Raw genomic sequence first — 13,522 nt, forward strand, 5'->3', positions numbered from 1 at the left:
TAATCCTGTGTAGAATCCTATAAACAGATGACATGAATATGATTTTAACAGAAAATATGCGTAATGAACTGGACACTCCAATATGCATTGTTTGGGGAGAAGGGATTGTTAGCAACAGGAATTACTAGCAATTTAATTAATTTCTACCGACTTGATTTCATCCTCCCTACCAGCCCTCCCTGGTGCCTACTAGTGGAAAATACAGAGCAAACGAATTTACGATTCCGTTTTCATGTATTAAAAAAATATGCATTGTCCAGCATCCGTCTGAGATAGACTCGTGTGATGCTCTACATTGCAAAGGCGGCCACCGTGCAAAAACTCCGGTCATCGACGCTGAGGCCCGATGGGATGTGCCCCAACATAGCGAAACTTCGAAGAAATGTACGGTAAATTTTTAGGAATATTGCACATCTCGGCCAGAATCAATGGTACCGGAAAACCCCATCGCAGCCAAATAAAACAACGCTACCAAGACTAAAAGAGATCTCGCCGTTCAACTGTTTTGTAATAAGAAAAAAATAGTAGTACTTGTAACAATGTGTTAGGAATTGTATGAAACGAAATTTTAAAAGATTCGATAATAATTCAGGGTTCTTACACATTTTGGTTAGAAAAAAACTATTTAGAAAAACCCCATCAAAGGTATAAGGTATAACGCACCACTACCACAAAAGTTTTAGTGACGCATTTATGCAAGAGTCAATAGTCCAACATTTAGTATTGGGTAAAAATTTGTAGGTAATTCGTAAGTCTACACTATACAAAATCTGTTTGGAATTATATTAAAACATACCTGTACTGGTGTGAATATGCAAATTAAAAAACTTAGCCTACAAACAATAAGTAGTCCAATGACAAAACATCAGATATACTTGTATATTTATCATATACCTTTTTAGGGCGATATTTACTGGATCCAGATTGACAGAATTTTCTTCGGTAAAAAGTACAGTTGAATTGAGAAACTTCTCCTTTTAGAAGTCGTTTAAAAACTACAGCTAATCCAATAGCTTTCATGAAGTAAATGGAAAGATTAACGCAGAGATAATAAGTAGGTTTTTATTAGATGTATGTCTAAATCCAAATTTTTTTCAATATTTTTTTGTATAGAGTACTTCACACAGAGATTCAATAGAGATTCTCATTATAACGAAATTTTTAAATCGTATTTACTAAGTAGCTTTAATGAACTGCAATAAGTAATAAACTGAATAGTTTTAACATAATATCAATAAAGAGGTTTCTGACATTGCTAAAAAATAAGAAAACAAGCTAGACCATGTACTTAAGAACGACTCGCGCTCATAATTTATTCCGAAATACGAAACAGGAAATGTAAGGGCATCGAACATTTTAATGTGAAGGTCGCCAAAACTGGCTAGGTTCGTTTGAACATAATATTAAAATTCTTTGAATATTTCTAAATGTATGTAACTTTTTGCACTTGAGTCTCTCTGTCTACCTCGACTTTTTAGAAGTTATACAGTTAATAAAACAGTACTTAGTATAAACATTTAAAACCACGTAACAAATGTATAGACCGTTAACTGGATATTTGACGTTACTTTCCATACCATTCAATTATTAAAGTAACAGCAACAACAGACGTGCAAAAACCTTTGCGGTCGGTCGATGACACTAAGAGGCACTTTAGGGCTGACTCGTCATACTTCGTCAACTTTGCGTCGAACAAGTATTTATTTTACTCCCCAAGTTGTTGATAAGCGACAATTTAAGAGTTTGTATACGCTATGTAACATCAAAAATTACAGTCAAAAACTTGACAAAATAAGTATTGGATCAGAATGGACATAAACAAAAAGTATCATCTAAATCTGTATGATAACTATCGATTCAATGTCATCAAAAAAAAAAAAAACAAAATAATCGAATTCAGAACATTTTTCATTTTTAAGTCAGTTAATAACTGAACACGTTTTTAATTAATGCTCTTAGTCAAGACAAGAAAAAAGGAACTAAGAAAAGTTACAAAACATATAATTCCTAGAAAAGTGAAAGTAAAACAAAGATTTAATAATGCTTAAACATCGACGGACGATGAGACCAGTAAGACTAATAACAGAGAGGGAACTAGAAAACGATAAAGTACCCGTATGATCTACAAGCGAGTCTATATTCAATTAAAATGCAAATTATTGGTGCGCAATGAAATCGTGGTCACAGAAATAATGGGCCGAGTCAGCGCTCGCCGGAGAAATCATAGCCATTTGCATGGGATACCTGAATGCCCACACAGTGTTTGCGCCGCTCGGCCTACGCATTGTCCTCGGCAGCTTGAATAATCGCCTTCAACGGATTATTACCAAAGTTCGAATCGAAAGCATAAGTCCAACGTCGTAGCGCAAAAGTTTAAGACTATCTACGCCTAACAATATTTCAAAACATTATAGGCACTTTTTGTACCTAATTTATAAATAAACCATTCAGTTAACAAATTACTCAAAAGATTTCACTTGAACACTGCGTTAGACAATTTTGGGCACAATAAATTGTTCCGCATTCCGATGTAAAATTCATTCACGGGTCGAAACGAAGTCGTCTAGACTGTGTGCCGGTGAAAGGTGACCATTCACCGGCCGGCAATCCGGCATGAGCCAGCCAGACTCCCCCACCAGACATAGGATAACTGGTTGTTGGTAACTAACCGGCCATTATCAAGTATAAGGACCTATGTACTAGTTTAATAATTGGAACTTAAGATATTCAACATTTAAAGTTCAGTTTCAATTTGACCGAGGTATGTGTTACTTATTTTATTTTTTTCTATTATTAGATTTGGAATTAAAACAAAGACGTGGGATATGCCAATAAAATTAATTACAAGGTAAAGAGGCGTAACAGAAGCTGAGCGCGCTCAAGAATGGCAATGCAGGAAGTATATCAGGTGTAAGGTGTATCATAATGTGCTATAATCTAAATAAATAATATTTTTTTGTAACAACTTATTCAGACATATTGAACGTCCGATTGGCTTGAATATTTTATAAATAATCTGTAGGAAAATAAATGCAGTATTTCGAAAAGATTAATCTGAATACTCCCCAAAGAGCATGATATCATCTACATGAAACTGCGCACGGTGCACGCTTTGCTTTAATGACGGCGCACTGTGAGGCCAGCATCCGCATAGCAACCCAGCTTTCAGTCGGTGAATGAAAGTTGATCGCGTACGAAAAATGCGAGTACGCAACGCTTGCGGCGCAGACTTCGTCCAAAATTTGACACTCCCGAATTCACTGACTTTCTTAACATTTGCCTTTCATTTCCATCGTTGTTGCAGATACCGAATTTTTAAATACAAAATTATAGCTTTGTCCACTTTTTGTAACGTTGTGAGCGTGGGATAAATTTGTTCCTTGTGCTAATTTATTCGAGTAAAATTTCGTTTCCTCGTCCATTCTGAGATAAATTAGCATGTTTTATTTCGCATTCATGAATTTCAAAGAGGTTGTTTGCAAATTTGTCAGAGATCTTTATCCTTATCGTTATAAGCAATGTAATTTCGCCTAGTAGCTCTTGGAAGCTAAACGGTTATTCCTAGAATTATTAACTGCAAACAGATATACACTGGTATTAAAAAAAATGGCAAAATAGAACTATTTACTATTATTTATTAGAACTATTTTATATTTATCGATATTAGAAATGTTATTGTATTAGCTTTTATCAGCAATCTTATCGAATGTTGTGACCAAATTTAGTATTCTTTTATAAAATAACATTGAATTAGACAAGTTATTATTTTATGAGAGTAGTTAGAAGCAAAGTGTTGTGTGTTTCAAAACAGACTCGAGTGATAATCTGTGTATCCCTAAAGTACTCACTACGTGTTTTATTGTTAGTTATCATGCATGTTTGTGAAAATGTCTAGTAGGAATATTCTACAGTTAATATAAACAGTATCGAAGGGATTTCCCATTGGGGAACTTTGTATATAGTGTAAACAACCAGATCCATCGAGTTGTCATCTACTGTGTGTCTACTGATGCAAAATGCGTTGAGAGAACTGTTTGCAAACAGACATATGTAACTAACCTGTAAATTGCATTGGCGACACGGCAATTACTAATGTTTGTATGAAACAACAATAATCCCTATGTTGTTCCAAAGTTTTGGAGTTCTTATTTCATTGTGAAAAATATGTTCACAATTTGAGCGAAGATTTTTCTTAGAAATCTAAAATTTATAAAAATCCAAAAATTAAAATAACTAAGAAAATCGATTAATTTCCATTAGTAGCTTACAAGAAAGAACAAAAATATATCAGAGATGAAATAGGATTTCATAGTCGAATATCAACCTAAAGTTCACTCATCCTTAATAACTTAAAAATAAATAAAAAGTTTGTATCGGACAACATTTTGCATTGTAATGTTTAATTGAAGCTGTTAATTCTTAAGCATTTTGCGACATGGGAATATTGCAAACCCATTATCTACTATTTCCGTATGTAACAACTAGAGAAAATTCCTCGAGTTTAGTAACGTTATTATTCATTAACATTATAAATGTGAACGTTTGTGAGGACGAATGATGTTTATTATTCTCTCACGCAAATACTACGGAACGGATTTGAATGAAATTTGATATAAGTGTTTATAAATAAATATACTGGTTGTATTCTTTATAATATTATTTATTAATAAAATAATATGAAATGAAAAATATCGTCTGTTGACATGATATATTATACTTAGTTATTTTTAATTTTATTTTTATAAAAACTATCAATTTCCATGAAGTTTCATTTTTGAACAATACGGATAGGTTATATCCTAATTGAGCACATAGGATATTTTATGTACTGATACACGAGGACGAAGCCGCGGAATGAATCCCGACCTGTATGTAGCTAGTAAGAAGTGTATAGTTGTATGTACCGCTACATATTTCTTACATATGTAGCTGTAAATAGTAAGAAATATTTGTGAATATTGCATGAGGTGCACTATAATTCATGCATATTGTATAACTAGATAGGTAACAATCATTTTCCACCGGGTGGACCATCAGCTCCCTTGACATTTCAACTTGCACGAAAAATAATGCTTCAACAGCTTCGAGTGTGCGCTGATTAATCAGAATCTCTTTTAAGACTATCAGACCCCGTCTCTTTTTAGACAGTCCAACCCGGCAACAAAGATAACTTTTAACTGTCAAAGTGAGGAAATTCCAATGGGCCAATTAAATCGTCGTGTAAATAAAGCTCGAGACTGCCCCGGCTTTCCCAGAAACTGGGTATTAAGAGCACTATCTCTGTGTTATTTGAATCCCGCAAATGCAACCATCTCCGGTGGAGTGCCAAAAGCGTGGGAAGAGATGCGGAGTTTTGCGCGGAATATTGAACGGATGACAATATTGGCCGAATTTTAATACTATTATTAAAACCATGAGTTATGATTTTAATGATTATAAGTGTAAAAACTGATATTTTTTGGTGATTTACGTAATATGGCGTTTTTGATCGATGAAATACTTTATTATTTAAACCATTGCGCCTTGTTTACTTTTTTATATTACCTTTACGGCTCGTAAGTTCTCATGTAAAATTCATCAATATCATAGTAATAAATGTATCCTGGTAATACCAGACGATATGAAGAAATAAACAATACCAACATACACGTGAAAAAAATAAAATTTGTAGTCAGATAAAAATGGGTTGAATTTTGACAACAATCTGCTCACGAAAGCGCGGTATGGCGGACGATGTTGACTGCACGTAAGGCAAACAAACAAAAGGACGCAAATGAAGTTATCCACGTAATCAATATGCATTGTGGCTTTGGTATATACCTGTTATTCCAATTGAATATTGTTAAGCTTTTCTCGACAACGAGGGCATAAAAGTCGTGTAATCCAATAAAAGCATCAGTGCAGGAGCCCATCTGCGAGGGTTGAATTAGGTTGGGTCGGGGAAGTGACGCCGTGCGCGTTAAATAGTTTTGGGGTCGAGCCGAGGTTATGTGGAGCGCTCATAATCCGTTCCAAAATAAACTACAAATTATGTCATAAAGCAATCTGTCCACCAGGTCGATTACACTTCAGTTATGCAAAGTGTAATGTTGTTTTAAAGGTAGACGATTGGGGCTAATTATTAAGGTTTATTGTTTAAATTCGGGTATAATACATACTGTAGTTTTTATAATAGTATTGATATATCAATGTTTTTATACCAATAAAAATAAGGAGGTATAATATGTCGTATACATGTTCGCAGATTTAGAAAAATGTTATTTGTTTGACACTGTATTTAAATAACAGTAAAAGACCAAAAAAATTATAATAATTATACTAAAGTGCATGATAATAATCAGAGCAAAACAGATCAGATTTATTTTCAACATATTACATCCTTACATTTTATATATTTTATAAATATTTGTTGTCGATAATGAAATTGCCTGACTCTAATTGCCTACCTTTGTAAAAACTGAATCATATCTAACCACTGTCCCCCTCAATGCGCATAATCACTGACAAAGAAAGCTAAAAATTGTTTCTAATTACTTAAAGTTCGGCCGATCGAAGAACTATCGACTGCCTTTATAAAAATAAAATGAATAGTTCCCACGTAAGTTCGAACGGAAAATCAGGGCAAAGGAATGTAGGGCACATGTTTTGTAGGTGGGTCAGAAGGGCTGTGTGCATTCAACAATGTAAATCCATAGTAGCTCTCTGCAGTTATGTGATGCTTGTTACAGAGGTGATGAGCAGAAAATTATGTAGTGTTCAGGACACCACAGGTCCATATATTGTACCATATTTGATTGTAGACAACACATACAAAATTTCATTTTTTTTTATTTAATTTAATTCAATTTAAATTAAACCACTCTTCAGTCTAGTCCACGGATCACCTCATTAATAATGACAATGACTAGGACCTTAAAAACAGCAGACAACTAATACTTAGAACACAATCATAAACAAACATAATCATAATCATAGACCTGAATCAAAATGTAAATTTTTAAAAACTGGTTTATCTGAGAATCGAATCCAGGATCATGTTTCAGTCAAGAACCGTACCTCCATTATTTGGCTTCTAAAAAATCTTAAAAGTAATAAGGATTTATTTCTTCAACAGTATGACTGCGGAGCAGAGAAGGGATTGTCAGTAATGGAGACTAGCAATACCATTGCTAACATCATACCCTCTCTGGTTGACCTCCACGCAGTTACCCTTAGAAACCATTATTTTTGTTGAATTCATCACAATGGGTCAAATAACCTGTTTACACCTTCACCTATCATCTTTCACTGGGGCTTCGCCAGCCTATAACGCAGTTTCAGAAATGTATCCACCCACAAACGCTTAATTTATGGAATGAGCTGCCGGTCGAAGATTTTGCAAGAGACTACAAGAAGGGGTTCTTCAAAAAAGATATAAAGAGGTTTTTTCAGGGTCGACAAAGCGCGCGTAATGCTCGTGGTATTACAGTCCGCTGGCCATCAGATAGGCTATATGCTTTGTTCGCCACTTCAGTGGTATAAAAAAAAACGTATAGTCTAGTTAAATCACCAATTTCCTTTTATTTTATAAAATTACTAGCTTTTAGCCGTGATTTTCTCTGCGCGACTGGGATATGTTCACCGACTGAGTTAAAAAGTAGCCTATAAACTTAAGCATTCCATATAGTAAGTGTATACCAAATTTCATAGTATTTGTTTTTTTTAATAGATGATAATAGAATAGTAACCCCGCCTGCGTTATCGGTATATACTAGCGGGGCACCAGTGAGGGATGAAAGGTGAGATTGAAACAGGTCAGTTAGCCATTGTAATGAATCTAACAATAAATCAATTATGATGGTTAATCTGACAGGGCATATTGCTAGCAATGGGGCTACTTATCCCCATTACTAACAATCCCTTCTCCCCCGCTCATACTAATTAGTTGAGCTGTTAAGGTGCTAACAGGTAACAAACAAACAAAATTTATTATATCAGTAATGGTGACCTATTACAATCTGCTGCAATCATATAGAAATGAAAATAAATCCTATAATTACTCAAAAACAGCACCAATTTCTATCATACATTGTGCTGGAGGGTACTTGGAAATATCTAGTCTGATTTTATATCAGGTGAGTGATCATGCATGTGGCAAGAAGTAAACCTAGTTAAGTGTGTAATAAAGTGCAAACATTATATAATAATCAATTTAATAATCAATTAATACAAAATACTTCAATTTAAAATATGTTTTAAACTGAAGTGTTTTGAACTGAAAGTTAATAATGATTAAGTTCAGTGAATTTGATGAAGCACATGCCTGCTGGGAAAAGTACAGTTCAATGTTTAAATTTTGTTTAGAAGCAAATGAAGTGAAGGCAGATTAAAAAAATAAGTATAACATTGGTACCATAGTGTTACATACACCACATCCATAGTGTGATAGGCAATAGGTACTACTTTCATTAGGTGGACAATCAACTTGGTTGCCATTAGCGTGTAAACAGAATTATTTCTTATGCTCCTTATCAACTTCACTTTTTGTAATGTCTCGTGCTACTAAATATGTGGTTTCAGCATAGGATGGACCATTTCTTCTTTCCCGTGGGTGCAACAAAAGACTACTAAGGACACTCAATGTCAAGGAATTGACAGCAGCTTTCCTTGTCAAAACATCACCAATCCTAACTGTGGTTGCCAACTTGACTGTTAAATGTGGCAACTACTGGCAAGAGGGAGACTTTGTACAAAAGTCATTTGCTTGGGTACCTCTATCCCTATTTGTATTTCACCCGTAAAGCAGTTGTGTTTGCATGGCTGTGTTTTGGTTTGAAGGGTGAGATATGGTGTGGATTTACAGGGTACAGAGGAATAACACCTGAGTCCTCAGGAATGGCAACATATGGGGGTATCATAGGTGAAACAGTTTTGATCTTTGTTAAGTCCATGGTACTGCTCATGTCTATAGGTGATGGTTACCACTTCCCATCAGGTGGGCCGACAGCTTGTTTGCCATTCTAAATTTTATAAAAAAAATCCTCCTTATGTAGGAGGCTTATGTTCAGCAGTAAACAATTAACAGCTGATATAGTAATGATGATGATGATGATACTACTAGCAGAGTTTAATTAATTTTACTTTGAAATAAAGTTACAATTTCATGAACCAATATGGTTTAAATTTCCAAATTGTTTTACAAAAAGATCTGGCTCTCTATACCTGCTTCCCACTGCAAATGGATCCATAAAAGGAATCATCCCCACTAGCAAATGTATAAGATAGAATGAGATCACAACATCCAACCTCTCATACAAACTCATATATTCAATTGTCTAGTTGGTCTGGGATCTTATGACTACTTAAATGCATACATAATTTAAATAATTAAAATTCTTCCTCTTTTTTTTATAAGTAAAAATTATAAGAGATTGTTCACTCATCCATTAAGTACAGATGTCGAAATATTTAAATCGTTTGTAAACTTCAGATTTTTAATATGTTTGATAGATGTTAAACTAAAGTACAAATACTACTTTACATTAGATAAATTTAGATATTATAGGAAAATTTTAAATTATTATATCATCATAAAATATCTTATTTTTAAATTATTATTATTATACAAGATATTTAAATACACTATAGTGGCTTAGCATGATGAAACATTTTACAGGTAAATAGTGTATTTAAATATGTGTAAACAATGTGAAAGTTTAAAATTAACTAATTATACAAAGTATTTACTTATAAAGAATCCATTTAAAAAAGTTTATAAGAAATGTTAAGAGTAATGAGAAAGCAAAGAAAAAAAAAATAGTTAAGAACATGCATAATCTAGCATAGTAAATATATGAGACCCATATGCAAAATAAAAACCTGATCTAGAGTTTAAGTAATTTTGGTATCCCATTTGAATTTAAAAAAAAAAATATTATATCAATGAACTAAAGAATAAACAAGTACCCTCGGGAAAGGTTTAAAAAATATATAAATTAGTAGGTACTTACATTTATTTTTAGCATTCTCATCCATGAGCATGTTGAAATGGTGGTGGCGGTTCCACGCAGCCATTTTGCCTTCGTGAGGAGCCCCGAGAAGCACCAGGGCCGCCCCGGCGGGCCCAACTCCGTCTAGGGGCTCCAGTGTCCTCACTCTACAACTTTGTCACACACTCATAACCCAAGGATCATAACAACACACACTCGCGATTAAAACGCCGTCACCTCCGACGGCGGTGTCATCGGCGCCAAACGGCGGCGCACATGCCTTATACACTTCCGCTACACGCACTTATGCACTCCCGGGTAAACAAGCACGATCAACACGCCAGCGGTGATTCACCTCGCGTCGAGTCAAGAGCCGCCGCCGCCACCGCGCGCTCGGCACTGCACTGCAGGCGGACTGTGGCGTGCGCCCGCAAGCAAACCGCAACCGACTAACACCCAAACACTCGTCCCGTGCACGCGTCACGTGTATGCTGCACCCGGCAGCCCGAGCACTCCAACAACACTAATTAATATCTATTACGATCAGTAATCACCGTTTAAAATGACAATATGCAGTCGGTGCAAAGCGATGATACCACAGCTCCGCCGCGCGATTTCCGTTTGATCGGAACCCGACTACCTGGACGAATTGAACTCGCGAACAAAATAACAACAAATGTGCATGCGATACTCGTTATAATGTGCACGTGGGTTGCGTCACAGACAGAAACGCTAAAATGTTATGAAATCACATTGGCGGATACGAATGTTACAAAAAACACGACGGAATTTCTTTGAATGCAGACAGTAGCAAGCTAGTGAATGATTTTATAAATTGTTGAAATACGAATTACACTGTCACACACAGAGGTAGCAAATTGATCGATTGATCCAATGTTCAATCAGATTTTAATACAACACAATTAACTACACTATTTGTAAACAAAACACAGCCCGCAATACATTCAGAAAATAACAGCTCGGAACAGTAAACGAGAACGCGTTGATCAAGCGCGACAAATAGGACAAAACATGGCAGACTCGAAAAGCACACGAAATTTGTCTGTGGTCGTTTTATTTTTAAATGCCATGGATTCTACTTCATTCTGTTTTACGAGTCCATTGAAATTTTACTGAAATACTTATATCATATTCTACAATTCATTATTAACTGAAATAAAATAAATTTTATTAGTAATCTATAAATTTCTTACAATATTATTCATAGTGGTATATACTTTCTAAAATTATTTCAAGTTTATGAAAAGAAAGAATTGCTTTTTTTTTTAGTGTATGCGTATAACGAAATGCTTGAACGTGCACCATAGACAAAAATGAAAAGTAGATTCTATCAAGCGGTCAAGCGTCAAGCAAGAACAGTGTGACCATAATCTCTGTAGTTACAAAGTTATAGTAGAAATAATATTCTAAAAAAGTTTATAAAAAATAAGTTGTCAGCTAATAATGTTTCAGTTTTTAATCTAACATTAAGTCATGAATACTTAAAAATGAGGTTTCAGCAAAGCCATAATAATGTCTATATAAAAATGCTCAATATATTTTCAACAGAAAAATCAATTTGACTTCATCCATTATTTTCCATTCTCAGAGTAATTTCCCTAAATTCCTTTATAATACTCACTTATAATATAATAAGGAATACCTGTGCAAATGTCATGCTTATAAAATGCAGTTCTGAATTACTTTATCTATTCTCTCCTTTTTTTGTACAATAGTATACATTTAACGACTTGACGAATGTGGAAGAAGAGAAAGAGGTTTGTTTGAATCGAAGCATTAGGCATTCCATTGTTTCTGCCAACCCTAATGGGAGACAAACGTGACAGATATGTATGTATGACTACTGTTTTTTAATACTGGCACCATAGAATTTTTTTATGGATATGTCATGGACTTTAATTAATTATATTTTCAACTTGGTGTACAGTATATTTATGCAATGTTTGCATTTACTATTTAAATTATAAAAATGCAGTTCAATCATAGTATGTAATTGATTTATTAAAGATTTTGTAACATCTTGTCTGTAACCACTCCAGAATTGTCTAATGCCCATTACCGTCTAGTATCTGAAAACAAACTTTGCTTAGTAGGGAACTAGATGGTTGTATAATATGTTTGATGGTATTTATTTTTCTAAATATAATACAATGAACGCTCTATATAAGCAACATTCTTTATAAGCAAGCTCTTTACAAGCAACTTTTTTTAGTTCAACTGTTCTGTATCAGCAACTTATTTTTTTTTTAAAGCTAAATATTTAAGTTTAGGCCAATTCAGAAGTAAAATCAGCTGTTCACAACAACGTGACCTCAAATTGTAAAAAAATCTGTTATTACAATATGTTTGTGTTTTGTGGTGCTAATATTTAAGTGAATTTCTGTAGAATAGTTACTTGAATTCTGTTAGTTTTTGTTAATTATTAAATTAATTAATTAATATTTTTGTGAAACTAGTCCTATTGAAGAAAATGAAAAAACGTCGGATGACTCTAATAAAAACATCAATGATGTTATAAATTCTTTTAATTTGATGATATAATGGGCAAAAGAAAATGACTTCCCCTGAAATGAGGTTCTTTTGTTACAAAGAATAAGAGAAAAACTATCATGAACAAATATATGTAATTGTTTTTGTTTGTTTTGGCAATTGGGACTGTACTAAACCTAAGATTTATTAAAAAATGATTGTTTAATTTTTTTAATATAAATTATAACTACGCTTTTATGATAACAATAATAATAACTTTTTTCTTTTGCAAAATATAACCGAATTTATTTATTCTAGATAACTTAGTTAAAGAAATAAGTAAAAATAAATAAGTAAAGATATATAATACTTTTTTTTCAGCTGGTAAGTATTTTTATACACCTGTTTTCCCCTATAAGCAACTTTTCTCTATAAGAAACTTTTTTTTTATTGTAATTGGTTCAAATAAGTTGCTTATATAGAGCATTCACTGTATTCAATAAAAAAAATCTTGAAATAAAAGACTATGAGTATTTTTTACAGAATATTTACGATATAACGTAATAGCCATATTACGTCGTAGATTGTCGACTCCTAAATTAAAGAAGTAGGTGCTATTTATAAAGTTAAAACAAAATCCAAACATTGAGTATATTTCCTTAACACATTTATAATTAAATATAGTAAAAATGCTGCAACCTACACGAACTACGGCAACATGCCTACTAAGTATAGCTCATTATATAAAAATCCCATACAATACTGTACTGCTGTCAGCAATGCTAATCTTCTGTCAATAGATGATTATAATTGAAAGAATGAGCAAATTATAATCTTACATTATATTTAGTATCTTTATACAAATTCTTTACCAAATACAATCGACATTTTTCTTCATATAAAAAAGGTTATTATAATATATATTTCTTACTCAGCGTATGGGAGATATAATACTGTAAGGTTAATACATTTGAAAAAGAAAAACAATCAGATAAACTTAAAGGAATGATTCGTAATGATTTTTATCTTTTGTGATTATTATGATTCTGATATCTGTCTAAATT

General features: G+C 33.4%; 1 protein-coding gene across 4 annotated transcripts in view; it reads right to left on the bottom strand.

The window, feature by feature from the left end:
- Nucleotides 1-11,033, bottom strand: part of LOC113513069 (serine/threonine-protein kinase minibrain) — a 166,558-nt gene extending 155,525 nt beyond the window's left edge. For 2 of the 4 annotated variants that reach the window (XM_052894367.1, XM_052894366.1), the window contains exon 1: nucleotides 9,990-11,032. In XM_052894367.1, the coding sequence (XP_052750327.1) occupies nucleotides 9,990-10,053 (64 nt within the window). In that variant the 5' untranslated portion in view covers nucleotides 10,054-11,032. Of the gene's footprint in view, nucleotides 1-9,989 lie in introns of all 4 variants that reach the window. The other 2 variants (XM_052894369.1, XM_052894371.1) reach the window with 2 other exon arrangements.
- Nucleotides 11,034-13,522: the final 2,489 nt, after the last annotated feature.

This window comes from Galleria mellonella, unplaced genomic scaffold (assembly GCF_026898425.1).
Source record: "Galleria mellonella isolate WM207_F2 unplaced genomic scaffold, CSIRO_AGI_GalMel_v1 utg21, whole genome shotgun sequence".
Taxonomy (NCBI): domain Eukaryota; kingdom Metazoa; phylum Arthropoda; class Insecta; order Lepidoptera; family Pyralidae; genus Galleria; species Galleria mellonella.